The sequence below is a fragment of the Gopherus flavomarginatus genome, chromosome 9 (genome assembly GCF_025201925.1).
Source record: "Gopherus flavomarginatus isolate rGopFla2 chromosome 9, rGopFla2.mat.asm, whole genome shotgun sequence".
NCBI classification, from domain to species: Eukaryota; Metazoa; Chordata; order Testudines; family Testudinidae; genus Gopherus; species Gopherus flavomarginatus.
In genome coordinates, this window is record NC_066625.1 from 36,629,691 (window position 1) to 36,656,736 (window position 27,046).

The following is a 27,046-nucleotide window of genomic DNA, read 5'->3' on the forward strand; positions in this document are numbered from 1 at the left end:
AGCTGCAGCACTGCCAGCTCCAAGCCCTACAAACCGGGGAGCAAGTCTCCAAACTCACGAGACTTGCTTACAAATCAGGGCAGTTGGGGTCTTGTCACTTGCCCTCCGGTGCCTGACCCTTGAGGTACACGCGGGTCACGTCCCCCCTTCCCCGCGAACAGGCGGCGCAGAGCTTCAGCTTGCAGGGCAAAGGCGTGAGACCCCCCCGCCCCCGCAGCCAGGCCGCCCGCGCTGCAGCTGAGCCCGGGACGCCGCTGGGGTCAGAGGTGCAGGCAGAGGCGGCGGGTGGGAGCGGGCGGTCCCGGGGGAGGAGGAGCGGGGCGGGGCGGCGCAGCGGCGGCCATGGGGAGACGCGGCCGAGGCGGCAGGAGGTTGCCGCTGCCGGCAGAGCGGGCGGGTGCCGGGCGCCGAGCGATCCCCGCGGCCCGCCCCAGCCCGGCTGCAGCGGCCCCGCGCGGTGTGTCCAGGCCGCGGCGGGCCCGGCCCAGGGGACAGACGAGCTGCGCGGCCCAGAAGCGGGCAGCGCACGGGTAGGGCCCCAGACCCGCTCCTAGGCCGCGGGGCCGGGCAGATGCCTGGGGCGGGACAGAGGGAAGCCTGGGGAATGGGGGCCAGGCAGCTGTTTGGGGCTGGGGTGGGATGAGGGCACCAAGGGGAATGGGGGGCCAGGCAGCTGTTTGGGGCTGGGGTGGGATGAGGGCGCAAAGGGGAATGGGGGGCCAGGCAGCTGTTTGGGGCTGGGGTGGGATGAGGGCGCAAAGGGGAATGGGGGGTCTTGGCAGCTGTTTGGGGCTGGGCTGGGATGAGGGCACAAAGGGGAATGGGGGGCCAGGCAGCTGTTTGGGGCTGGGGTGGGATGAGGGCACCAAGGGGAATGGGGGGCCAGGCAGCTGTTTGGGGCTGGGGTGGGATGAGGGCACCAAGGGGAATGGGGGGCCAGGCAGCTGTTTGGGGCTGGGGTGGGATGAGGGCACAAAGGAGAATGGGGGGCCAGGCAGCTGTTTGGGGCTGGGGTGGGATGAGGGCGCAAAGGGGAATGGGGGGCCAGGCAGCTGTTTGGGGCTGGGGTGGGATGAGGGCACCAAGGGGAATGGGGGGCCAGGCAGCTATTTGGGGCTGGGGTGGGATGAGGGCACCAAGGGGAATGGGGGGCCAGGCAGCTGTTTGGGGCTGGGGTGGGATGAGGGCACCAAGGGGAATGGGGGGCCAGGCAGCTGTTTGGGGCTGGAGTGGGATGAGGGCACAAAGGGGAATGGGGGGCCAGGCAGCTGTTTGGGGCTGGGGTGGGATGGGGGAACGAGGGGCCAGGCAGCTGTTTGGGGCTGGGTGGGATGAGGGCACCAAGAGGAATGGGGGGTCTGGACAGGTGCTTGGGAATGGGGTGGGATGAGTAGGTGTCTGATGGGGGTGTGGGACAGGCGGCACCCCAGGGTGATGGGAGCTATCCAGGGTTCTGGTACGTCAGGGTCTTGGGGCTACAGAGCTAGGTAGGAGCCCAGGGTGGTGGAAGTGCTGGGCAGCGGCACCAGAGAGCAGTTCAGTGACAGGGACCGGGTAGCAGGTGGCTCTGGGTGACAGGAGATGCAGAGCTAGACCCATGTTGGGTGGGGGCTACAGGGTAATCTGGTGCTGGACAGGGTATCCAGGGCAGGACTGCCTCCAGGTGATGGGGGCTGTGGGACTGGGCAGGAACCCAGGGAGGGCTGCCTAGGTAATGAGACTGCAGTGTTTATGGCACTGCTTTGGGTTTATCTGTAGACCCAGCCCTGGCAGATGAAAGGCCCAGTGTAAGACTTGGTTTTGCAGCCCTGTTGTCACTTGAGGGTGTTGGCATGGACCTAACCTCTTCACCATCCTCCGCTACTCCCTGCTCTGTAGCAGTGCTGCTGTAATCCTGGCAATTCATCATGGGACCCAGGGTCTAGCTGTGACTTCTCCATAAATACCATACTGGGAGCCTTGCCCATTCCCAGTGCCCTCCTATTCCCCAGCATTCACACACACTAAGGAATGTCCCTGCAGTAGGAAAAGAAATATTCAGTTAGCAAATGATCTGTTACCTTTGGGAGCTTTAGTGACCATTTATGCATTGCCCAGATGGACAAGAGAGGGGCAGAAAGGCAGAGTGCATACTAGGTCCTCGCAAACACAGCTGTATTGGGACTCCTGCCCCAGATGGTGCAGAAACTGTCTTACTGTTGAGGTTGATAAAGGCAGATGCTTTCCCACTGCTAGTTTGGAGACTCCACTTGCAGCATTATCTAGGGGCTGGAATGAGGACTCCTGGGTTCATAGACTATCAGAGTTGGAAGAGACCTCAGGTGGTCATCTAGCCCAACCCCCTGCTCAAAGCAGGGCTAATCCCCAGACAGATTTTTGCCCCAGATTTGCCAATGGCCTCCTCAAGGATTGAACTCACAACACTGGGTTTAGCAGGTGAATGCTCAAACCACTGAGCTATACCTCCCTGTCCCAGTGATTCACTGTGTGGTCTTTAAATAATTTCATCTCAGTGTGCCTTATTTTCTTGATCTTTGCAGCTTAATTAATTACACGTTTGCTCTTACAATAATATGCATGCTGAGAGCCTCTGATGGTGGGTGAATGGACGTCTCCTCTTAGTAAACCCCTTTCTCCAGAGACGCAGCCACCAAAACACCAGAAAAAACTTCGAAAAGTTGACTTCTCACTTCAGCTCTGACACCTTTCCCTCTCTACCCTGCTTTGCCTTGGTTTGTTTTTCAGAATGATCAACTTTTGCCCCCAATGTGGCCAGAAGGTAGAGACAGCATTTCATTTCTGCCCTGTCTGTGGGAATAAGCTGCCTAAAGAAGATGATGAGGAACCAATGCAACTCACTCCAGATGCGTCTTTGTCCTCTCTGAAAGGTAGGTAAGATTGGGTTAACCAGCAGCCTCACTGGATAGAGATTCCAGATTAGCCAAAGCCCCCTGATTACAAGCAGTGGTGGAGCATTGGCATATCAAGTACACGTCCGTCTGAATCGAACCTCTTATTGCCTGCTTTAGGCAAAATTGTTGCCTTTGATGGCAGTGCTGTAGAGGGGAGTGAATGCAGTCTGACCTGAGGAGTAGAGTCCCAGGACTCCTGGGTTCTGAACCAGCTCTGCCACAGGATCTGTATGTGACTTCCTCTGTGCCTCAGTTTCTCCATCTGTAAAATGGGGCTAACAGCACCGACCTGGTCTGTGGTGCGGGAGGAGTGTGGGTGTGAGGTGTTTCACCATAAAGGGCTTTGAGCCCTGTGAATGGAAGGTGCTGTAAGTGCAGAGTGTTATGACTGACAGTCATTGGAATAAAGTGGACGCCATTGTGCGGGTTTGTTTCTTTAATCGTTCAGCCCTGAGGCAGAATGAGCCAGTTCCAGAAACAAGAAAGACAGTGGAGTGGATATCTTCTGAGAAAATACCAGCTTCCACTTCGACTGAAGAGGAGGTTTGGAGCCCACAGGCTGCTTCCCCAAGTACCAAGGTGACATCCAAGGGTGAGAGCAGGGGTGTTCCTCAGCACTGCTGTGCTCATGTAGGAGTGGGGCAGATAGATACTTCATGACACTTAGGGTATGGCTGGAGCACTACAGAAGTGGCTTGTTCAGCCCTTGTGTCATCCTGCCATCCTGTCCCTTCCCTTCCCTACCTCCCGGCTGAGGTACAGGGTGGTATGGATGGGTTACAAGAGATGTTTGATTGTCCACTGCTGGAAGGAGAATATGTGAAACCCAGGGCCTCACTAACGGAGCAGGGTGAAGTGTCTAGGATTGAGAGATGGGGAGCTGTATCAGGCTGGGTGGTATTATCACAGTGTCTCTGGTTGGAATCTGAGCTGTGGTGTGCTGGAGAGCAGCCGGACTCACTCTGTCTATAGTGTCCTGTTATCTGATTAGAGCTCTGCTTTTGTTTCTTCTCCAAAGCAAAGTTCAGTCCCCGATCTCCCCGGCGGCTCAAATCCACCTCCGTGACACCTCTCCCAGAAGGCAAGATTCTGACCGACCAGAATAGCAAGCAGTGGAAACTGGGGAAGCTTCTGAACCAGAGCGTGTGTGGGCTGATGTACGAAGGTGCTGTGCAATCTCATGCTGGGATGCAGTCTGAGGGAGGATGATGATGATGGGGGGTGGGGAGTAGAGGAAGAGTATCCCTCCCTTCCTCTCTTCTTGTGGCATGCTGAAAGCTCAGCCTACTGGGGAGGTTCCCTCGGGGGATGTGGAGAGAGGGGAACTGCTTTTTGAAAGAGATAATTGAAGCCTCTTGCTGACACTTCCCAGTTTGCAGACAGAGCTAATCACAGGTGAATTTGCATCTTAGGTAAATAAGGGATTTGACTGCCCTTCTTCATCCTGATCCTGCCTCCTCTGACTCTTTCTGCTTAGCAGACTCCCTGATTGCCATGTACAGTTCAGCAAGAATCCTTTGCTCTGTCTGCAGGAGGTCTTCCAAAGAGATGCCTTCTGCAAAGGATGCTGGAAATGTATCCAAAGTTCTACCCAGCATATGTCTGTGGGTTAGACTATTAAATCTTCTCTCCATTTTAGAGCATCCCTCTTCCACCCCATGTCACACACAAGTGGAAACAACAAGTTCTGAGCCTTGGAGGAGGCCATAACTGTTCCATACTCTGCGTATGTGGAAAGGGACAGCATTGAAGGGTTGAAAGCCATTGATCCATCTCCTGTCCATAAGAGAGGATAACATGCACCCTCGGCAGCTCTCTCATTGGCTTGGGATCTTACACAGTTGTCTATATTTGTGTTTTGTCAGAGGCCCATGGCACATCTCTCTCCTGGAACTGATGAATCATTTTATTTACATACCACGTTTAAAGAGTAGAGTCCCTTGATACTACACCCATGCCTAGATGCTCCAGTGCCTGTTGCTTTAGCAATGTCTGGAGAGAGTTGAGACAAAGGTCCTATAACTCTGAAGCAAGGTGGGAATTGTCATGCAGCCACTTGCAAAGAGGCCACCACAGATGGTATTTTCACAGTCTCAAGGTGAGGGAGGCAGAGGATAACTGAGAATCAAGCCACTCTTTCTGAGCAACTAGCATTGCAAGTACTTCTATCCCATGCACCTGTAACCTCATTTGTTCCATCCTTCCACAGCACAATCAGCATCTGGAGCCTGCCCTCAAAAGCAAAGATACTTTCTCAAACTTGTGAGTTCTGGTCTGTTCCGTGTATGGGGCCCTTTGGTCTGACCTACCAGCACTGCTGGTATCATGGCAAAAGGAGTGGTAGAATGCAGAAGCTCAGATGATTGTAATGGTTCCTTCTAGTCTTATTCTCCATAAGATTTCACAGTGTTAATTAGCATCATCGTCTTTGTTGTTGCAGGTGAAGTTAGTCAGAGAAATGAGGAAATAAACTGCATGGGTTAAAGACTCAGTACAACTCCCATGGGCATCTTGCTTAGACTTCAATGGAAGCTGGATCAGGAGGCCCTTAATAAACAGTAGTGAGCAAAGCTATAAGGAAAACAGATCTAAGGATTTAAAAAAGCCACCCCAAAGAGGCTGCACATTAGATTACAAAGCTAAATTCTACCCTCCGTTACACCTCCGCCGTCCTGTTGATTTCCTGGTTGTAAATGAGGGTAGACTTTGTCCCCTTTGTTTATAAATTTAGTATGTCATAGGATCTTCTTTAAGCCTGTTTTTTAAAGGTTAACAACAACAAAACTCTAGAAAGTGTTATTTAAAACCCTGGTGTGTGTGTGTTTTGTGTTGTTTTTTGTCCCCAGAACTACTGAACACTCTTTAGTTTGGAAAGTGACTGTAGATCGAACATTGCGCTCTTCTGAGCTGTCACCTCTCTTTGATGCCAGAATGAGTTTATAAAGTCAAATGCTGATTGATTTATATTTGTTACCCTGTGTCAGCTCCCCTGGCATTTGCCAGTCCAGCCAGGCTTTCCAGAACTGGCATCATTCCCAATCATAAATAATCTGCAACTGAAATTTCGCTGACTGTTCTTGACAATGCATGAGCCAGACTGGTATCCAGGTCACTGTCCTGTGTCTGCCTTGGCTCTTCTGCTTAATGAGATTTAGAAATTGTCACTGGCAAAACCCAGGGATGATTTTAGGAAGAATGTGCCCACTTTTATAGTCATTGGAATAGTGTCACTGGAACTGTGCCAGGGAAGAACCAGTTAAAAGGTGCAGAGGAAAACATTACTGGAGAGCCTTCTCCAACAAAGGATTAACCAGAAATGTTTAACACCACAAAGATTGCCAGGAAATCTTAATCTGTGTGTGCGTTGACAGTACTGTAGAGCAGTCCCATCCCAGGCCAGCACCACCCACCCCATCTGCCCTGACACTGCATTGTTTCTATGGCCCAAATCCCTCCCTTTGCAGTGGCAAAGGATTATGGGATATGGTAGGACACTGTTTTTTTTCATGAACACAAGGTCTCAGTGGTGGGTGTTGAGGATTTAGAAAGCAGGATAGGTTCTGTACATGTTCCACCAGCCAAAATACTCTTGGTCAGGAAGTAGTGAAAGAATTCTGCAGTTTGTTAATCTGCACCAGCTGCCGATTTACAGCACTACTGGCCCCATTGGGCGGGGCTAATGATATCAAACTGGGCCAGTGGATCTGAAATTGTCATCTCTCCCACTCCGTGATGTCTCTCCTAAGCTAGCATGTGGCATTCTGCAGCTTCTGGATAATACATTCAAGCCATTAGGGAACTGCAGTTACAAAAGAGCAATACCAAATGTGTGTGGACAGACACATGCTAGTGTGTAAGAAGGCGTTCTGGGAACCCCAGAGGGTTTGGAGCTCAGTACAGCACCCAGACATTTGGATGCAGCTTCTCAGGGGCAGGAAGTGGCATAAGAACAAGCTTTGTTGCCAGATTTCTGGTACTTCTTGGCAGGCTGAACTACAGAGGGAGTGGCCTTTAGGGGTTCAGTGCAGCCCGTTATTAGAATTCCCATGTTATCTGATATGGCCATGCACCTGCTGTGGACAAATAGTTTCACCTCCAAGGCTGTCACCTGGCTCATTCCACCAGCCCTGAATGGCCTGAGGTAACTCATAAAACCAAACTTCAGTAAGCTCCTCCGTTGGAAGGCTCCTACCCCAGAAAGAGCTGCAGGATCACACAGTTCTGACCAGTTTAGAGGGCTGTCTTCATTCTCTGGGGCACTTAGGTACCTGCACAGAGTACTGAGCAGTAGCACTTGAGCTGTCTGTCCTGAGACCTTCCCGTGCTTGGGTTAGCTGTGCTGTATTGATAGTGGGAGGTGGTGTGGTTCAGTAGATGGGGCACTGGACTGAGAGGCAGGAGACCATGTTCTGTTCTTAGCTCTGCCACTGACCTGCTGGGTGACTCCCCCTCTCCTTAGACCCCTCAGTGCAGCAATGTGAGATCCATAGGTGAGAAGGGCTAGGGCAGGATTCTTACGCTCGCATGCTCCCTAGTAAGTGGACATGGTGGTGATACTGATGCAGCACATTACTGAATGTAAAACAGTGCAGCTTCATCTCTCTCTCCTCCCAACCCTCAGGACGCCAAAGATGGCAGGATCTACAATGAGCAGATCTTCCTGCAGCGAGCAGCAAAGAAAATCACAGGTAAGTGCCATTCCTGGATGGTTGGGTTCCCAACCTGCAGGTCCTCCCTGTGCATCTGTTAGGAGACACTCCAAAGTCTAGACTCAGGTGACTCAAATCATTGGCTGACCTATGCCTCAAAGAGTGTTGAGTGCTAACCAGAGTGTTTAGAAATGACTGTCCCAGGAGCAGGAAACCTCGGGGTGTCTTTTGGGAAGCACCTTCTCATTCCCAGCTGCGCTCAGAGGGGTTCCCTGCTGAAGAGTTGTCTCTGTCACTGACAGCTATTTAACTCTGCACCCTGACCCCTCTGGGGTTGACGAGCCCATCCCATGGCTGTCCCATTAACCCTGGTTGTGCAGACTGCTCTCTGTCCAGCTAGCTAAGCCAGGGCATGAAGTCTGGGGCCTGGGCAGCAGAAGGAGTAGGGATCCAGGTCAAACCTGCCCCTTTGTGATTCCAACCACCCTTATATGTGGGACATAGGTCTCCATGCCATTCCCCTTCTCAGAGTACTTTGGGCTGTAGCATCCCACACTCTCCCCTTTCCCTGGCCTGGATCTGGCATCCCCACACCTCTCTCTCCCTCCCCTCATCCAACCCTTCCTGTAACTCTTGCTGCCTGCCACTGATTCCCACAGAGCTTTTAGTATCACATCTGGTTGCCCGCTACGCTGGCTTTTATGAGGGCGGCTCAGGTGACAGGATGAGCCTTGAACTCTCGATTGCCCAGCGCAGAGGGTCTGTATTTGCGGGGGAAGGAAAGGCGCTGGGTGGGTGCCCTCACTGTTTGCAGAGTTCCTTAGCCAGCAGCATGGGAAATCTGTGCCCATCTGTCCTGTTGTCTCCTTCCTAGTGGATAAGTGGAAGAGGATGCACTCGGTGCCCTTGCTGGGGATCCCAAATTGCATTGGCTTTGGACTCCATGAGAGTAACTACAGGTAAGGCAGGTCTGCGAGCTGCCAGATAGGGACAGCTGGGGAGTTCCCTCCTGCCCAGGAATCCACTATTCTCTTTATCTCCTCGCTCCCCACTGCCAGGCTCTTGCTGCAGCCTCTCGCTTCTCCCTCACAATACCACCCTTTTCTGTCTCCCCTCAGCTACTGACCCATTGTCTATGCATTGGCTGTCTCTCATCTGATTACTGTAACCCCGGCTTCCTGGGTCTCCTTGTCTCTCCTCCCAGTTAATCTCTCCAGACTGTAGCAGATAAAGTCCTCTTCTCCTCCTGCAGTGCTGACCTGCATCAGAGTGCTATCCCGCTGCTGTCTGCTTCCTGCCATTCTCTCTCCCAGCCTCTTCCTTCATCCCCTTCTTCCACTCTTGCTTTTGGATCTTCTTTCATGTTGCTTGGAACACTCTCCCGCTCCCTGTGCACATAGTGACTTCTCTCTCTTCCACTTCCTCTTCCCAGGAATCCTCCTTCCTGCTGTCCCTTCTCCCTCGCCTGGCATCTTGACTGTCTTTGCCTGTGGGCTCTGTGTGGAGGGGAACGTGGTAATCTGTCAATAGTACTTCAGAGGGAATGCTGACTTGCCAGCATCTCTCCCTTTCCCCTCCACAAACAGGTTCTGTTGTCAAATACAAGGGAGGCTGTGCCTTTGTTAAACTAGAGAGAAAGGGAAACCAATTCAGGTTAAGACTGGTAGCTGAGCACCCAAATAAGCTTTGAGACCTTCCCATGACAGGTGATGACCAAGTGCAACGTGCTCATCTCTCCTCTCTCACAGGTTTCTGGTGTTCCCTGAGTTAGGGCGAACTGTTCAGTCAATCCTGGGCGATGGCACAAACCTACTGACGGAGAAACCGGTTTTCCAGATCGCCATCAGGGTGGTATGTGGCAGGCCAATGCTTCTGGGAGTTGTTCAGAGCTGGATTCTCTCTGGCCTTTGCAAGGATGCTAGTTCCAGTGCAGGCCAGGGTTGGGACCAGTGCGTCATGGGTGATTCATGTGCAGCTTCTGCTTAGTGCATGGCCTGCAGAGGAATGTTAGGGAAACATCATCACTTACTTTCTAAACACACGCACAAAAGTGCTAAGTGAAACTGGTCAAACTTACTAGAGTAACTTCCTGAGGGCCAGACTTTCTGAAGCACTGAGCACCCACAAATCCCACTGAAGTCAATGGGAAAGAGCAACTTTTGCTAAGCACCTTTGAAGATCAGGTACAGCAGCCTGAGCAGGGCTCCAGTCTCTGATCTCTGAATAGTGTAACATGGTACTAGGGCATGGGGCTAGCTGGGGCTGTTGGTGATGAACTTGTGGGTCTGTTAATGTTCTACCCCAAGGAAATTGGGAGACAGAGTGAATGGGGCCCCCCTGAATTTCTCAAGTGCCTTCCAACATGGAAGAGCAGAGTGGAAGAGGCTGTGCAGTTAGCCTGCTCCTTAGTCTCCCAGCTGCCAAGAGGGCTGTGCGAGGGTCTGACATCTCTTGTTCTGCCCCTAGCTAGACTGTCTGGAATACATCCATGGAAACGAGTATGTGCATGGGGACGTCACAGCAGAGAACATCTATGTGAACCCAGACGACCTCGCAGAGGTAGGAAATGAGAACTGCAGGAGCAGAGAGAGGTAGCAGGAGAAGTGGGGCAATGCCCTAGCCAGAGCATTCTCTTATGGAGGGGAGGGTTGATTCCTGGCTGCACCCTGTGTCAGTGCAGCCCCATAGCAGGTGCTGTGTGTGGGATTGCAAGGATTACTGTATCCCATGTGTTCACCTCCCAGGGAAAGGATTTTGGGCTCCCTTCAGTCTTTGCATCTTAAGGGGTGGTGTAGGGAGAAGGGGTGGAATCTTGGAGGAGGGAGGATCACAAAACCTGGAAAGGGGACACTGGGAGGTGAGGGGCTCCCTGGTTCTCCCAGAGCAGCAGCGCTCTCCTCCTTCCCCTTGCGCGGTCGCCCAGGAAGATATTTCACAGTCTCTTTCTCTCTCTTCTAGGTCACCCTGGCGGGTTACTGCTTTGCATTCCGATACTGCCCGGGAGGAAAGCACGTGGCTCAGTGTCAAGGCAGCAGGACTCCTCACGAGGGCACCATTGAGTTCATCAGCCTGGATGGGCACAGGGGAGCTGGTGAGACCACAGTCCCTGATGGGTTGACGAGGCTGTGACAGCTCTCCTCCCTGACCATCCCTGCTTGTCCGGGACTCCCTCCGCCTGTCTCCTTCCCCCTCACTATTCTTCCATTAGTTGTTAGTAACAGCTTCCTCTCTGGTCAACCTGCTGCTTCCTCCTCCTACAGTCGCCGCATGACTCAGGCAGGAGCGTGACATTGTGGGAGAATGTTTCCATCCCATGCAAGGTCGTGGTAACCCGGCCATGGAGGGGAGTGAAAATTCCAGACAGTGGGTGCTGGTTTAATGGGTATCTGTAAAGCTTGGTAGAGTGCATTCCTTGCTGATACAGGTCAATGTAGAGGGCGGGGGGGGGTTCCCAGACGGGGTCCAGTTGTGGTCTCATGGCCATCTCCATGAGATGCTTGTGGAGATGAAGTGCTCAACCTGCTCATTAGAGAGGAGGACATTGGAGTTTCTGACCTGGACCACACAGCAGTGAGAAGGAACTGGAGACATGGTTGGCCAGTTCGCCCCACCCTTTAGCACCTCAGGCAGAAGCATAAGGCGAGTCAGGGCGCATGTGTGGACCAACAGACACTACTTCAGATTCTGTGACTCCAGGTGTGTGCTGTGTATGTGTAACCTTCAGTGGAATACAGTTGGGACCATCACTCAAAGAAGAGCTGAGGCACAAATTGGTGAAGAGGCCCTCTCAAAGTTGCCGTGATTTGGTGGCTGAGCTGGAAAGATAACCCAGGAATCCTGACAAACTACTAGGCCACTCTGCTAGGAAATGTTTCCTGCTGTTCAACCTTTTGCTTTCCAGAGCTCAGTTCTGTACTGTCCCCCTGGGGGGAGGGACCCCCTTGAACCAGGCCTTTTTGTATATTACTCCCAAACTCTGCTTTTCTCACTGTGTTTCCTGAGCTGCTGGCTTTTTCTCACTCTCCCATCAGGACCATCTCGCCGGAGTGACCTGCAGTCTCTGGGCTACTGCATGGTGAAGTGGCTGTGTGGCTTCCTGCCCTGGACTGACGACTTGGCTGATGTGCACAAGGTCATGGAGCAGAAAGAGAGGTGAGCCCTGGGGTTGGGGACCCTGCCTACCATTCTGGGGAGCCCTGGGAGGAAAGCAGTGAGGGAAGGGGATTCAGAACTAATGGGGGACTCAATAGCCCTGGTGCAGATCTTGGAGTGTCTGAAATCTGTGACTGTAAGTGCTGCTTCCCATGGAAGTAGCTGGCCAAACTCCTCTTGACTGCAGTGGGAGCAGGACCGACCCTGAAATCACTGTGTGGGCAAAACGGACTGGAGAGTGTGAGCTGAGCTGGTCATCTTGAACCGCTTTCACCAGTCCTCATCGCTGGGGGCAGTTTGTTCAGGCGCTCAGTCCCTTCTTTCTAGTTTAATGGCGTTGTGCGTGTGCTAAATGCTGCAGGTACCAAACGGATGTGGTCGGGCTTCTGCGACTGTGCTTCGGCCGAAAACCGATTCCAGGTATGGACTTGTACTGAGTGTGGCTGTGGGACCTAGTGGGTCGCTGTGTGTGAGGGCTGATTGTTCACTGAAGCTAGAAACTGGGCTGTGTCCCTCATGCAGTCTCAGCTGACGGGCTGTGTCTGACCATAGTCATTCTAAACCCTTTGCTGCAGTGCCAGTCTGCTCATGAACTAGTAGCCTTGACTGTGAGAGCTGTCCAGGGAGGCCATGGGAGCTCCAGAAAGATCCCTGATATCTGTGTGGGGTGACATAGCCAGCTCTCAGGCTCCCCCATGGATCCAGTTTTTCTCCTTGCTCTGCTGGAATGAGGATGACCTGTATGCCCCTGCATCAGCGTCCATGCAGCATGAGGTGGTGATTCTGAGCCTTGCTACAATGGGATGCTGGCCAGGGGTTAAAGCAAGTGAGCGGGAACAGGGAGACCTTGGTTCTAGTCCTGGTTCTGCTGCTGACTCAATGGATGACCTTGGGCAAGGTGCTTCCCTCTCTGGACCTGAGTTCCTCTGTCAGTGCAGAGGAGGGGTCTGGTGGGAAAAGCTCCTGTGGAAGTGTTGTTTAGCATCTGGCTTAGCAACGCGGGGAGTGAGTGCTGGGGCTGCTGCTCTGGAGAACCACAGCCATTCGCGTGAGTGTCTGTACCACTTTGCAGATGCTCTGCACAACTACCTGCAGCAAGCAATGGCCTTGGCCTTTGAAGAGGAGCCAGATTACGAGGCACTGCGATTGCTGTTGGGGAAGCCGCTGGAGATGAAGAGAGCTTCAGCTTATGACTCAGTGGACCTCAAGGTGGTGCCTTAGGTAAGGCGTTTCCTACAGGGATAGCAGATTGGGGGAAGCACAGTCACGCCCCCACCGCAGGAATAGTGGAATATGGTACTTCAGCTGGCAGTGGTGACCACGGCCTTGTTATCTGATCTTCCCTCCGCACATGAGTCTAACATGGTAAGCAGGGAGGCTTCTCTCTGCGCTGGTTGTGAAGATCTAGAAGGAGGGCTGAAGGGACTCTGACTGCTCCAGTGGGGCTTGTTAACCCTTAGAGCAGCAAGGGTGCTCATTTTCCATTCCTCAGCCCTCCCTCCCACCTCTTTGTGATCAGTTTCCTTCCCATCTCCAGTTGTGTTGAGAATGGGTGCTGGGTTTTGTGGAGAACATGCATGTGGGTTCAAGGAAAATTTTTGGCAGCAGGGAATAGGGCTTCCTGTCAGGAAGAGTGATGTCCCACCCTGCTTCCTCACAGCTGGGGAGCCTCACATCCTGGCCTCAGGTCTCTCTTCCTAACACTGTTCTCATTCATCGTCATCGGGCAACTCAGCAGTTCTGAAACGGTTAAGATGTCCTGAGGGTCACTTCTGAGTACAAGGGGAGCTGGTTGGCTGGCTTGCTGTTCCCAAAGGCTGGAGCAAGGTCAGAATTTGTGGCACTGTTCTTTGATGCCAAATGTGCCTAACCTGGCCAAATTGGCTTTGCCTCTCTCTGCGTCCCTGCAGCTCGCAGACAGACTGTTGAGTAAGAGCCCGTTCTGGGTAAGGGGCAGGAGGAATGAAGATGTGCACAGCCTTTAGGAGAGAGAGCTGCCCAGCCTCACGCCACGCTCGTCCTTCAAAGCAGGCTCCTAGAGCTCCACTTTCTCAGGGACGCTGACTGAGCCGTGAACACTCACTCTGTTCCCTCCTTGGAGGCGAGGTGTAGCCCTAGTTTTGCTGAGTTCTGACAACTTGCCACCTTCAGGGGCTCCCATGGCTAGTCTAAGCGCATATCAGCAGGCCCAGCCCTACTTCTGCCCTTAGGTCTCTCTGTGGTGTCCATCACCTTGGGATCTAAGGTGGGTAGAGGATGTGTTCCTGCTAGATCAGGCAGCACACGGCTGGTCAAGTCCACTAAATCTGCTGGCTAAAATGTCTCTCTCATCTTGGAGGCTGTAATATTTGTTGGTAGCCACCAAGGTATTGAACCAAATTCAGCCCTAGCACAATCTAACCAATTCACATAGAGACTTGGCCCTTGTCTCAGCTTAGAGTCAGCCCTAAGTAAATTGGCTCCAGGTGGCACGGCCAACGGCACTGGCACATGCTCCATCCCAATTTATGTTCTTCTTTGTGGCTTTTCAGATCAAGAAACTGACAAACTGTGAGAGGTTTAACCTATTGGAAGGGCCCTGCTCTGGGGCAGCCAGCTCCTGCTGTCCTTCATTACACACCTGTTCTAGATTTCCTTGGGAGTTTATAGGGATTGTTTTTAGGGCTTTTACAGTGATTTTTAGAAAGCTGACTTCTGAGCCAGTGCTGTAGCTTAATGAGCTCCAGCTATTGTGAAGACTTAAACTCCTGCTTGGCAGATGGCTGCCCCAACCACTGTTTGCAACTACCTAGCAACTGGGAGCGTTGCCATACTGACACGCTGAGCCCGGTGAAGGGAAAAGAAATCAGGGGTTTTAAATGTTTGTATCCTGCCTAATAAACACTGTTTGTTTTGTAATAAATGCTTTGTGGATGGATCCCAAGGCTCTGTTTTCTATGTTGATCCAGGGCATGTAGGCTCTTTATTTAAATACCCCTACTTGGCATGTACAACCTTTTCATCAGACCTCAAAGCACTTTACCAGTGATGGCATGCGTCCAGACAAGGAAGTGGAGGCACGCAGGTGAAGTAACTTGGCTAAGCTCACAGGCAGTAACTCAGTGGCAGAGCTGGAAAGAGAACTCCTGTCTCCTCATACTCAAACCACTAGACCAGGTTGTCTTCCCTGAAAACTAATTGGAAGGAAGTTGTAGTAGCCGGTTATGATACAAAGCACCAAGTGTGTGAGTCATGAAATTTCCCTGCTGTTCAATAAGCTGAGTAAAGATTCCTGCAGCAAGGGCCTGGGGGCCTGAAGCAGAGTGGCCCTGTTAATAAAACCTTCCTCAACCTCTGCTCAAGCCAACATTCCTCCAAGGCTGGATTGCTACTGCCTTGTGGAAGAGGGAGCCAGGCACCAGCTGTGACCCAGTAGGGAAGCTTGCTAGGACTGGCCTTTTTTACCTTATTTTTCTACAAGAGATTTAATTTGTTACAGGGGAGCAAACGGTCAGGAGCCACACATGAGGAAACATGGGCAAGTAAGAAAGAGCAGAGGCCTGAAAAGTTTCTGGATTTGCCTGACTAGCTGTGTGACCTTGAACAAATCAGTTAGCCTTGCTAGGGTTCGTCTACACCCCTTCAAGATGATCTGGAAGCTATGTTTTTCATGCAGTTTGAGATTTATCTTTAAGCTGTTACCCTTACTCAGAAACAATGCAGGCTGGCTCTCCGTGAGGTCAGATACATGCCATTTTCATGTGAGAGTCACTGACATAATGCTCCTTTGAGCCATAAACTGCAAATTATTTTGTATAATTCTAGTCTGTATTTTCCCTGCTAGGAATTCCTTATGTGAACTCACTACCAACTGATGCAGCTATAAGCCCTACAAGCATGAGCCAGGGTCATTGTCTCCAGTGAATGCTACTTTCAAAAGCAGTCCCCTGCCCTGAAGACTTAAGTAGAACTAATACATATAGTGTAGTGCTACTGCCTACATGAGATCTGGGTCAAAAGCTTTTCCTCACTCCCTAGAGAGGAAGGAGCCAAAGGCATTTAACAGGGCCACAAGAAAGCCACCTGTGTAGAAGTGTGTGCAGGTCACATCTCCCACCATCCCTTAAGCTATCAGTAAAAAAAACAAAGTTGCAGCCTTTCTGCTTGTAAGTGTAACTCAGGGGTTCTCAAACTGGGGCTAAGGAACCCTCGGGGTCACAAGGTTATTACATGGGGGGGGTCACACGCTGTCAGCCTCTATATCAAACCATGCTTTGTCTCCAGCATTTATAATGGTGTTAAATATATTGAAAAGTGTTTTTAATTTATAAGGGGGATTGCACTCAGTGGCTTGCAATGTGAAAGGGGTCAGCGGTACAGAAGTTTGAGAACCACTGGTGTAACTGCTGCAAGGCTGGGTGCAGCTGGACACAACAAATGCCCTTAAAAGGCCATCTTAGTTTAGTACCTGTCAGAATCCCCACTTCTGGCTTCAGAGTTGATTCACTGCTTCCCATTATGATCAGAATTGCTAACACAAAGTGCCTAGGCTTTGATGTTCTGCAGGGATAGAGCCACATGCTAAAATCTACTTGTTTTCCCATTTGTCTAGGTGGTTGGAAGAGCCTTAGAACACCTGGCTACTGACTTTTGGCCCAGATCCATAAAAGTATTTAAACACGTGACTGCCATGGAGGTGGTGGGCTTCTGGGGGGGTATAAAGCTAGGTTTTTACATCCTGAGTCAGTGTAATCACCTGCTTTGTCAACCTGTGCCAGATCAATAATTTCCAACGCGTAGCATTTTTTTTCTTTAGTGGGTTACTATAGAGGAAGTGTAAGAGTCAGGAGTTGTAGCAGATGTTCATGGGGCTTATAGATAACTAGCTGTTACACATGGAGAGTGCAGTTATTTACAGTTGCAGACTAGAAACTGAACCAGTTCCACTGCACCTTGACAGATAAGGGAAAGTACCTTAGGAACCCTGCTTCTCTGTAGTCCAGCTTTATGATGCACCTGCCAAACAATCAGGCTAGTTCTAGGAGAGCAGCTCAAGCTCTGGAAGAAGCCAGGCTTTGTAAATTATGTGCCTCCTGCGGATGCAGTATTCTCAAATCCAGCTTGTGAAAGTGATGACAGCATCCTGCTTGATAAGCTGCTGCTTTTCAACCTGTAAATGCTCAAGCTGGTAGCTATAACCAACAGCCTTATCTAGTAACTTGGAACAGGTGACAGACTTGAGGCTCCTGCCAGTGACATTGTAACACCCTGAGTAAGTCACTTCATCTTTCTGTGCCTTAAGGCATGTCACTGTTCAACAACTTTCTCCCTTCACAACCCCTTTACAATCAGCTCCTTTATCAGACACAAGCACTGCCTGTTTTTTTTTAAACACAGAAACAAGCATAAAAAAAAGATTGTTTTATACAAAAGTTGCTACACTGTATGTGAACAGTCATTGTCTCTGCTCCAATAATTTCTAAACAAAGGGAAGTAAACAGCACAGTTCCAGTGTTATCAGATTCTGAGCATGACAAACAGCTGCCAAAAGTCTTGTACCATGGTATGTTCTCACCACCTGTTCAAGAGGGTCAGCCCCTCTTGTAACAACTAAGTCAATGGGTAAAGTAGCCTCTAGTCCCTCAGCTTCTTAGGGTTTTTGCTTTCTTGTACAGCTTCCACACACTACATAAAGCATGGAATCCTTTATTCAGTATTGTGGGAAAGACACCAGCTCTTCCTTGCTGACTGGGATGCCATGGAGAGGTGTCTAAGATAATAGCAAATAGGGCTTCATGGAGAAGGGTTGTTACATTGCCGCCTCTGTTCTAGTGTTCAAAGTAAATTCAAACATGAAAGTAGAATCAGGGTCTATTAGAGGCCATTTTGGAAGAATAGCAAGGAAGACAAACTGCAATATGGACAGAACACAACAATGACACTGGACTGCACCAGTGCTGTAACTAAAGGCACAAGGCAGTGACGTGGTAAGGCACAGATGGGGATGTTCTTCACTTGAGCAAAACACATGGAGCTAGAGGGAGGACCTGACTGACAGCTGTGTAAATGAGTGAGCTGACTGGAGCTACAGCAGTGCAGGACTAATGGAAGGAGAATAAGGCCCAGAGCCTGCCCCAGAGAAGGGATGTTTAAAAGCTCCAGTCTGTTAAAGTAAGTATCCCCATTTACCACTAACACCCTTTGCTTGGCTCCAGAATATACCCTAGAGCAGTGTAGTTAATGTCCAGAGAGAGTAAGTGGGGGTAACACCTGGCCTTAGCTTCAGGCACAAATAATCTGATAAGGGAGTCTTCAGCCAGCACTAATAAAACAAACAGGAGACGCTGCAGTGTTAACAGTGCTCCACCACATGGCTGGCTACAGGCAGGTTCCTTCAAGAGCTTTTCCTGGATTATGACAGTGTATGGGGAAGAATAGGTCATAGCAGTCGAGTTTTATTTTTTCCCCTTCTTCCTCTGTAGAGGAATCAGCTACCCACTGGGCAATGCATTGCAGGGTAAAATCAAGATGGCTTTGAGTAGCACACAAGGGTTCTAGGTTTTCTTTACATGTGCTCGAGACCAGAGGGGGTTCTTAATTTGCATAGGATCAGATTATGGGGAACTTCTTAAAAAGCAGCTACCAAGAAACAAGGTGGCTCAGCACTAAGCCATAGAAGCATGAAATGGAGCTTGCAGAGCATGATTGGCATGGGCCATCTTTTATTTGGGGGGGGGGGGGGGAAGGGGGCCCTGCTACTGACAATTACTTGTTACCTTCTTTGCAAGACTACACCAAAATACTGTTTCCAGGAGCCCTCAGAAATGAAAGTAAACAGCACCAAAATCAGAGGCTCAAGAAGCCCAAGTTCATCCTCTCTTCTTCACTATGCTCAGCCACGTTTTTCCGTTTGACTTGCCTTCTCTCACACTTGCCCTCACTGGACTTAGGGCGGACAGACTGTAAATGAGATTTCAAGTAGTGAGGCAGGTATGGCCCTTTGTTCACGGCACTGCCCAGAGACAGTGCTGAGGTAGTTTTGATCGGTGCTCCAAAGCTGCCATCTACAGAGGAAGTAGGACTGGCACTGTGGACAGAGGAATAGCCTGAGGTGGCTTCTAGTGTGGGTTCTTTTTGACAGTGACCAGCAAGCCGTTGTTTCTCAGCATCTGGCTGCTCCGCCTTTCTCACTGGTACATCCTGTCCAGGCCATTCCACCGCTAGGCTATCTTCATCACTGGAATCCTGACAGCAATGCTCTGCTGGATCCATATAGACAACAGTTACATCCAAGACTCCACTGGGAGCGGTCACTAAAAGAAGATATAGAAGAGTGATTTGGATCTACCTGAGCAGCAATGTAGTCAGAGCACAGTCAGAGCCAGGAACTCAAGAGCTCTAATCCTGGGCGATTAATTTCCTCTGTGGCTTTAGAGAAAGTCAACACACAAGCGCTGATTTCTCCCTTGTGTAAAGTGGGGATGACTCCTCATTCCACAGGTATGTTTTAATAGTTGTTTGTACAGGGGACATGGTATAAAAAGCTTTAAGTCACAGCACTAATAAAACAAACAGGTGAGGCTGCAGTGTTGACAGTGCTCCACCACATGGCTGGCTGCAGCCAGATTCCTTCAATAGCTTTGCCTGGTTTATGACAGCAGCAAAACCCCTTAATATGCAGCCAGGAGAACTCTCCTTCACTCACCAAGTGATTCAAAGTGCCCAGTGCTATCTGGTAGCAGTACTACCTCACAGCAGCACAGACAATTCTTAGTAATGCTATCTGCCATTTTCTGCATTCTGGAGTCTGCAGCCATTGAGCAAGAGCTCTCCAAGTCTTGTAGCCAGACATTTTGCAACATTGCAAATGGACAAGGAGATTTTGGCATCTATCATCAGGAAACATTTTGCTGCTACAGGCTGTGGTGTAAAGATAATCACCATGGTACAGCAGAAAAGGGACCTTCCTTCAGTGACTGCTGTCTCTCTGAAAGAGTTTGCACTTTTCTGACTTTGTTAAGCTGCAGATGGGAAAATTTGATTTCTCTCTATTGTAATCAAAGAAGAAAAATACACTACATACCATCTCCCTCTCTCTCCCCTTCACTTTCCTGATCTCCTTCGTAACCCGAGCAGGAGTCCAAGCTCCAGTCCAGGAAGTTGTCCAGAAGGCTCTCCTCCTGCGTGGATAGTTCAGCTGTGGGTGTAGTCACAAAGCTGCCCCTGTCTTCCTGAATGCTGTCTTCCCTTCTCCTGTCGCAGAGAAACTCAGAGGTTATCACTCAGCATATACATGGAGGAAATCAGCCTGAATCAGAAAACAGGTTAGTCTCTGCCCATTTGCCTCAATCAACTCTTCCAGCAAATGCTAAAGATACAACTGGTGATTTGGTTTGGTCAGCGAGTCCCACCGTGGCATGAAACCCAAACTTTCCCTTCCAGCCATCCAGAGGAAGAGGCTAAGCAGAGTTAAGGTGACTAGGGCAAGGACTGATTGAGTCAATAGAGAATGGTAGCTCAGAGCAGGGAAGTTGGTTAAAATCCCACTCAGTGATTTGCACACACGTTTTGGGGAGGCAAAAGACTCCCATCAGATGCCCATGAGTGAACGCCATACTGAATTATCAGGTCCAGTGGCTGCAAACACAGGAGAGAGTACACAGAACAGAGTTTAGTTTTACTTGCCTTTTAGTTCTCTTTCCGGAGGGAGAGCTAAGGAAAGTCTGAATTTCCTCAGCACTTGTGTGTAAGGGACTGGGCTCAGGGTCCTCCTGTTTCACTCCTAACAGCGAACAGAGCTGACTGTAACTCATCACCTAAACAACAAGACAACCTAGTCAGACAACTACATTAGTGCCCTCCCGACAACCAAATGCCCGATACTTTCTCTAAGATCAATATGTCTTGAACTGCTCCTTGGCATTTACAGCCTAACTGTGCAACTTCTATCCCCACAAGGTGAGTGACGCTAACACCACTGTATTCCTTGCACTCTCTTCACTTTCCCCCTTCGGGATTTTTAATTTGAACTGCCTGTTACTTTTTAGAGTACCGGATAGCCTACTACGCTGGTCGCTCTGCTTAAAGTGCTTGCAACCACAGAATGGAGAGCAGAACAGTAAGGCTACTCCCCACCTTTTCCTTGCCAATTTCTTCATAACGCTCATCTTCAAATCGTTGTTTCACAGCAGTCAACACCACCTGCCTATAATCCTTTGGGACATCATCATGGAAACTAGGAAGAAAGAAAATCACAGCACAGGTCTTACAAGAGCACATTGGAAAGGACAAAGTTCATAGAACTTGCTGACCTAAAAACATTCCTCCCTTCTTTTATGGCTCTGGAGGATGTTTCCTCTCAGTTCTGGTGTGACAAACCAACTGCGCCTCATCAGCAGGGAAGCTGACTAGCAGGACTGGTAGCTGGGCTTCCGAGACAGCTTAAAGGACCATCGCTCCTTCCTCTCCTTGCCACTTGGTCAGGTTTATAGCAGGGAGTGGGATCTGGGTCTTGAGACACCTTCAGAGATGAGCTTCCAGCCCTGCGGGGGATCTTCCTGAATTTGCAGACAAGCAAGTCCCAGCCTTGTGAATTAGGGGAGACTTGGCAGGCTGAGACTGCTGGTAATGAGATGCATACCCCCTAGAGCCAAGAGGCACTATTCAGAGAACGTTGGGGCTGATACTGAATTGGAGCAACAGCAATAGTTCTCTCAACCTCTCCCGTGTTGTGGGGAGTGAGGCATATTCTCTCCAATGTCACCTCCTGAGTTCTGAGACAGTAACTAATTAGCAAAACTTCATTAAGATTCATGCTGCGGATCTGTAACAGCTGGATGCCAAACACCCCCCCCCACACACGCACACACCGCTTAGAACTAGTCAGAAAGGGTCTGAAGGTTATACCATTTTTGGTGTAGGCTCAGCACACAGGGTATCAGATCTTCAAGGCAGAATCCAGTGCATTCAAACAGCTGGCTATTCCAAGGATGCGCTGGAGAAGGGAATAAATACATTAGCACCCAAAATTCTGTACTGCAGAAATAAAGCAGATCCTACATAAAATCATGCCAGCAGATAATCCATCCAAAATTCAGAATCAATTTTCGGGCTCCAACAACAGCTGCAGGTGCCAGAACTAGAGATTCCTAGCTGTGTAATCCAGTCCGTAGTATTGCTAGTAAAAATTCCTTGGGCATTTCTTAAACCCAGGTCTCGTGCTAATGCTGTGTCAAACTCAAGCAATTACTGGGGAAAAGCGCCAAGCCCACTCCATCCTTGTGTGAAGTGTTTGTTATCTTTAACATGACTGAGGTAAGCTGGCACAAGTAGATACCTTGGTGCTAAAGCAGAAAGATTACTATCCAGAGGGACAGCATGAACGAACGTGCTACATTGCAGAACCTGCAGGTCCAGTTATGAAATAATGACTAGCAGCAGCCTGTTTCTTACCTTGCCTGTGCAGTATCTTAGCCAGTAGTAGTGCTGCAGCAGCCAGATTGGCAGGAGAATATACACAGAGACCTGTGTTCAATAGTGATAGTTCACAGATAAAGCTGTACAGGTGAAGCGTTCTTCTCTCCAGGGGAATTATAGTCAGTAGCACTTCTTTGTAATCCACAATAGTAGGAATCTAATGCATATGGGAGAACACAGAGTTTGGTGCCCATGGCGTCAAGAGTTTTGCAAACACAGAATGGCACTGTTGCCAGGTGACCATCTCTTTTCATGGAGGCTCATTATAAAAGATGGCTTCTTATTACGCTGGTGGTATCGAGATGTTTCCCAGACAATAAGGCAGGAATACATGAAATCTCTGGACTTGGTTGCAAGGGGGTTAAATTTAACTTTGTACAGTGCAATCGCATCAAGTACTTGCAGCTACAGAATTACATAAAACAATCCTCAAACATCTCACTCAAATTAAGAACACAATCACCTGTCACAGCAGCAAAGGATACTGGTTCAGAAACCAGAAACACCCAAAGCAACATGCTTAGTCTACAGAGAAGTAGAAGGATCTGCATCTCACCACTGAGTATGGCAACTCTCCATGACTTAGCAAAGGACAGCCAAGGTGGTAAGCATCCCACCCCCTGGTTTTACAAACTTACCCTTATCTTGCCTTCCAGGGCAGAGATGATCTCCCCCATCATCCGGACTAGATCTTCATATTTGTATGTGTTGTCTGTTAGCCACACAGCTTCCCGTATTGTCAAGATCTCTTTGCTGATGAAGCTGCAATATTAAAGATGGTTAGCACTCAGGCCCAAGGCAGAGCCACATGCACTGAGTTTTGGTTGCATGCAGATATCCATGGATATCCTATGCTATGGAGACACCTGCACAGGCAAGGAGAAGGGGAAGTTAGTACAGCTTAGGAAGATACCAGGTAGAGTCATACTGAGAGTGTCAGGTGTTCCCACAAGACGATGCCCTGTCCATGCCACCTTTAACCTGGGCCTGCATCTTTATCATATCACTGACTCGAAGGCCTAGATCCTGCAGCAGTTTTCACAGGTGTAATTCCCACAGAAAGGCTGCAGAACCAATAACCAGACCTATTCCTTGTGCCTGGAATTCAGTCTCCTGTTTGGCAGCATCTCTGTTTAAACCCTGGAGCCTTTGAAATAGCAGAAGTAGTGGAATTAGTCCCACATAACACACTGGGTCAGGAACACAATACTTCTGTGCCACAGAGACTTGTTATTAAAACTGCATGAACACAGACATAGGTACAAATCTGCTTTTCTGAGTTGCTTATGGCAGATGGGCTGATCAGAATGATAGTGCTGACCTGCTTCCTAGTAGGATTTCTGAGGCTAGTGATCTACTCTACACAGAAGACAGCACTTCATGTATGGAGAGCTCCAGCCCCTCCAGCACATTTATTTAAGTGTTCAGGTGGCAGCATCACCACTTTGTACCTCATTTGGAAATATTAAGGGCAACATTCACAGAGCAGTCACTGTGTAAAGGGACAAGGAAGGCCAGTTCTAGCTCTGTTACTAGTGCAGTGGAGAAAGCAGAACATAATAGCTAAATGCTGAGTTTGTATAACCACTGCCACTGACGCACATCAGTCATCAAAACTCACCGTGTACAAATGACCATGCACGCGATTCCCAAAAGCTGGAGCCGAGCCCGGGATACAGGTCTCAGCTTCAAGTACCGATCCACGCACCCCACTGTCATATGAAGACAAAGGCTGGAAAAATCTTTCATGGTGGCCACTTCTACCAGCCAGTCAATCAGGATGTACCTAGATACGAGATAAAAGTCAAATGATCCCCTAGGTAAGGAGCCATCCAGACCTGTGCTAAGTGACAGCTATAACACCAGAGATTCTCCACACATATCAAGACTTCTATCCTGTTAAAAGGTACTAGCTAACAAAATATTTAACATCAAAACAAGACTTCAGTGAAATGTCCTGTTGCATCTAGGTAATAGGGCAGATACTTGAGTCAAACTGTGGGCTGATGGACCATGGTAGGTGTTTTTTAGGCAGACTGGCAAATTAATAAGATTGCAAGTAAGAGACATCTTAAAATATGAACTTATCAAAATAAGCATCACTTTCATTCTGGATCTATCCAGGGACACTGTGCAATTAGTGACGTTCACAAAGTACAAACTTTTCTGCATTGCACTTCACTGCTTGTGTGCCAGAATTAACTATGATAACTCTTAAAAGAACTTAGGTCACATCTCACCCCAGACAGAACTACAACAAGCACAAGGAAACAGTAGCAGCCTTTCCTGCCATGTCATAGACACACTTCTTTGTCAAAGACCTGGCTGCTGAGTTTGTCTTTACCTCATTGTTTCGTTCATTCCCTTCTGCACAGTGAAGATGCTTTGCTTTCTGACAGAAAGGGAAGTCTGGAAGAGCTGAGACACCATCTCATTGGAGGCTTTTGCTTCTAATCCTAGCTGGTTTCCATTCCCACAAGCTTTGGCTAAAGATACCTACAGCAGGCAGACAAGAGGGAAATGTAAATATTAAGTGAGCTATTTTCCATTTGGACAGAGAAACAAAATTTGAGTTCTCCCAGGATTTCAGTTCGTGTCATTTTCACATTCAAAATACAGTGAAACCTAGCTTGTGGGACTTACTCCAAAAACATTAAGAACAGTTATTATTCAAAACTGGCAGAACTATGATACACAATACATGTGCAGGATTTTGGGACAGGCTCTTCAGGCTAAAGATTGCTTACTAAAGATGAGCCCTTGCTCAGGTTTCTTTGTGCAAGTGCAGTATTTTCAGAAGAGTTTACTTTGCAGAGTACATTTAAGTGTTTTCTGAGAAGAGTTTTAGCTGCTGTTCCTAATGGTCAGCCACTGGATCCACGTTTAAGCACACTCCCATGTCTTTCTAAGCCAGTATGGACAGGGGCATGCAAAAAACAATGTCCTGGTTTCACTAGTAGAAGTCTTACCTGGGCTTCCCAGCAACCCTTTGCTGCATAATCCCTTAGTTTCCTGAGGCTCTGAAGGTATCTGCCGGGATCTGACATCTAAAGAAAAGGAATATGAACAGCATTAAGAAGGCATTGCCCCTTTTATCCAGGGACAATAACCATTTGGTTCAGTGTTTGTGAAGGTTGGAGTACTCCTACTATCCAAAGGCATCACTTCTCCTATCTCTTCTGCTGTTTGTGGGAAAATCCTCACACAACAGTCAATCTCTTTCTCTTAACGATGATCCTGGGTTGAAGGAATTGGATGGGGACTAAAGAGATCAGAGTTCAATTCTCAGTTGCGCCACTGACTTCCAGTGTGACTTTGGGCAAGTCACTTAGCCTCTCTGTGTTTATTTTTCCAATCTGTAAAATGGGGATACTTTTTCCTCTGTCACCATTTATCCATCTTGTCTATTTAGACTGCAAGCTGTCTGCTGCTGGATGTATATACAGCACTCAACACAACAGAGCTATATTCTTGGTTGGGGACTCTTGGTGCCACTGTAATAGAGGTGAAAAGATCATTTTAAGAGCCAAATGTACTTACAGCAGCTCTTCTGTTACTTTCCCAGAGGAGGTAGGAGCTATTTAGGCAACCCTGCTTCGAAGACTCTTCAAACATTTCAAGGGCTTCTTTCCTTTTTTCTTCATCCTGAAAATAAAACGTCAAATGTTATATATGGTGCATACCCAGTCAGATGGGCACACAAACCCCAGAGACGCCGAGTGGTACAGAACATCCTCAGATTGACAGCTACAGTACAGAATCAATCCATTACCATCGGGAGCATCCTTCAAATGTTCAAGATGGTTTCCTGGACCACTGGCACTGTCCTTTGGAGACCCTGGCTTAGGAGTTACTTTGCAGCTTTCTTCAGGTAGTCAAAAGCAATTTAGGCTTCCTGGTGGCCAGCATTTCCCTTCCTTTGGTACCCAGTGTGACAGGTCTCAAAAGGATGTTACCTGGCTTTCCATACTGCAAGCACAACAAGCAGGCCTAGTAGCTAAAACTACTTTCAACTCATTTTTTAAAAAACATGGAGGCAGATTCTCAGCTGATGTAAACTGGCACAGTCCCATTGAAGTCAGAGCTGCACAAATTTACTCCAGCAGAAAACATGGCCCAGGATTTGATCCACACTGATGCTTAATTAGATTTCAAATTGACACATTCCCTTTAAATAGAAAAGTCCATTACAGACTTTTTCACACAGGGGTAAACCAAGAACAATTGGTTTGATCTCACATTAGATAATAACACAACTCATCTAGCATTTGAAAAGTCACAGGGGAAATTTGCATTGTAAAATTGTACCTTCAGAATTCCCAAAGCCATTAGTGGGAAATGAACACTACTCACCTCAAAGAGACTTAAAACCTTAGCCAAGCAGTGGAGAATAGAGCCTTTCTGGGCCTAAAAAAAGAGTTTTAAAACTGCACATTATTAAAGAGAACCAAAAAATGAGAGAGAGACTTTCAAAATAGTCCCAGGCTAGAGCTTTGTTTGCCCTTGGCCTTTCATGGAGCACTCATCTCCTCCTCCCTCAATATTTCATCACTTTTGAGATAGAAATTAACCTGGCAGAACAAACACAGTACAATCCTTTGACAGCTACCAAGCAGTGCTTCTCCTACATATAGTTTTTCTCTGTATTAACTTTAATTTTTAAACAAAGGTTAAAGAGCTATAAATCAATGGCATGAGAACAAGATACTCCTTGGAGAAACTGAAATGTAATTGTGCAAACTGCTTGGTGGATCATAGAATATCAGGGTTGGAAGGGACCTCAGGAGGTCATCTAGTCCAACCCCCTGCTCAAAGCCAGACCAATCCCCAGACAGATTTTTGCCCCAGATTCCTACATGAACCCCCTCAAGGATTGAA

General features: G+C 48.9%; 2 protein-coding genes across 6 annotated transcripts in view; one reads left to right on the plus strand and one right to left on the minus strand.

Moving 5' to 3' along the window:
• On the plus strand, positions 1–17,124 carry VRK3 (VRK serine/threonine kinase 3). Of its 3 annotated transcripts, XM_050968318.1 has the most exons (14): positions 340–530; positions 2,746–2,888; positions 3,361–3,504; positions 3,931–4,077; positions 5,122–5,174; positions 7,534–7,600; positions 8,436–8,520; positions 9,310–9,412; positions 10,028–10,120; positions 10,520–10,652; positions 11,593–11,713; positions 12,075–12,133; positions 12,786–12,934; positions 16,305–17,124. In XM_050968318.1, the coding sequence occupies exons 1-13, from the start codon at positions 343–345 to the stop codon at positions 12,932–12,934; spliced, it is 1,485 nt and encodes a 494-aa protein (XP_050824275.1). In that variant the 5' UTR covers positions 340–342; the 3' UTR covers positions 16,305–17,124. The 3 variants fall into 3 exon arrangements, with proteins under 3 accessions (XP_050824276.1, XP_050824277.1, XP_050824275.1); XM_050968319.1 differs by lacking the exons at positions 340–530; positions 16,305–17,124 and adding an exon at positions 1–124 and having other exon boundaries at positions 12,786–14,630; XM_050968320.1 differs by lacking the exons at positions 340–530; positions 16,305–17,124 and adding an exon at positions 244–266 and having other exon boundaries at positions 12,786–14,630.
• The window catches only part of CCNF (cyclin F), a 24,314-nt gene continuing 6,689 nt past the window's right edge, over positions 9,422–27,046 (minus strand). For 2 of the 3 annotated variants that reach the window (XM_050968185.1, XM_050968186.1), the window contains 12 exons: positions 26,522–26,575; positions 25,709–25,813; positions 25,138–25,215; positions 24,513–24,664; positions 23,790–23,954; positions 22,807–22,930; positions 22,145–22,325; positions 21,599–21,686; positions 20,828–20,927; positions 20,378–20,508; positions 19,776–19,945; positions 17,548–19,005 (listed from right to left, as the gene is read on the minus strand). In XM_050968185.1, coding sequence (XP_050824142.1) covers positions 18,539–19,005; positions 19,776–19,945; positions 20,378–20,508; positions 20,828–20,927; positions 21,599–21,686; positions 22,145–22,325; positions 22,807–22,930; positions 23,790–23,954; positions 24,513–24,664; positions 25,138–25,215; positions 25,709–25,813; positions 26,522–26,575 — 1,815 coding nt within the window. In that variant the 3' untranslated portion in view covers positions 17,548–18,538. Of the gene's footprint in view, positions 9,556–17,547; positions 19,006–19,775; positions 19,946–20,377; positions 20,509–20,827; positions 20,928–21,598; positions 21,687–22,144; positions 22,326–22,806; positions 22,931–23,789; positions 23,955–24,512; positions 24,665–25,137; positions 25,216–25,708; positions 25,814–26,521; positions 26,576–27,046 lie in introns of those variants that run through there. The other variant, XM_050968187.1, reaches the window with a different exon arrangement.

Coding starts and splice junctions, on each gene's coding strand:
- VRK3 (XM_050968318.1), top strand. CDS start 343: ATGGGGAGACGCGGCCGAGGCGGCAGGAGGTTGCCGCTGCCGGCAGAG. Junction 531..2,745: donor CAGAAGCGGGCAGCGCACGG/GTAGGGCCCCAG, acceptor TTTGTTTTTCAG/AATGATCAACTTTTGCCCCC. Junction 5,175..7,533: donor AAAGATACTTTCTCAAACTT/GTGAGTTCTGGT, acceptor CCCAACCCTCAG/GACGCCAAAGATGGCAGGAT.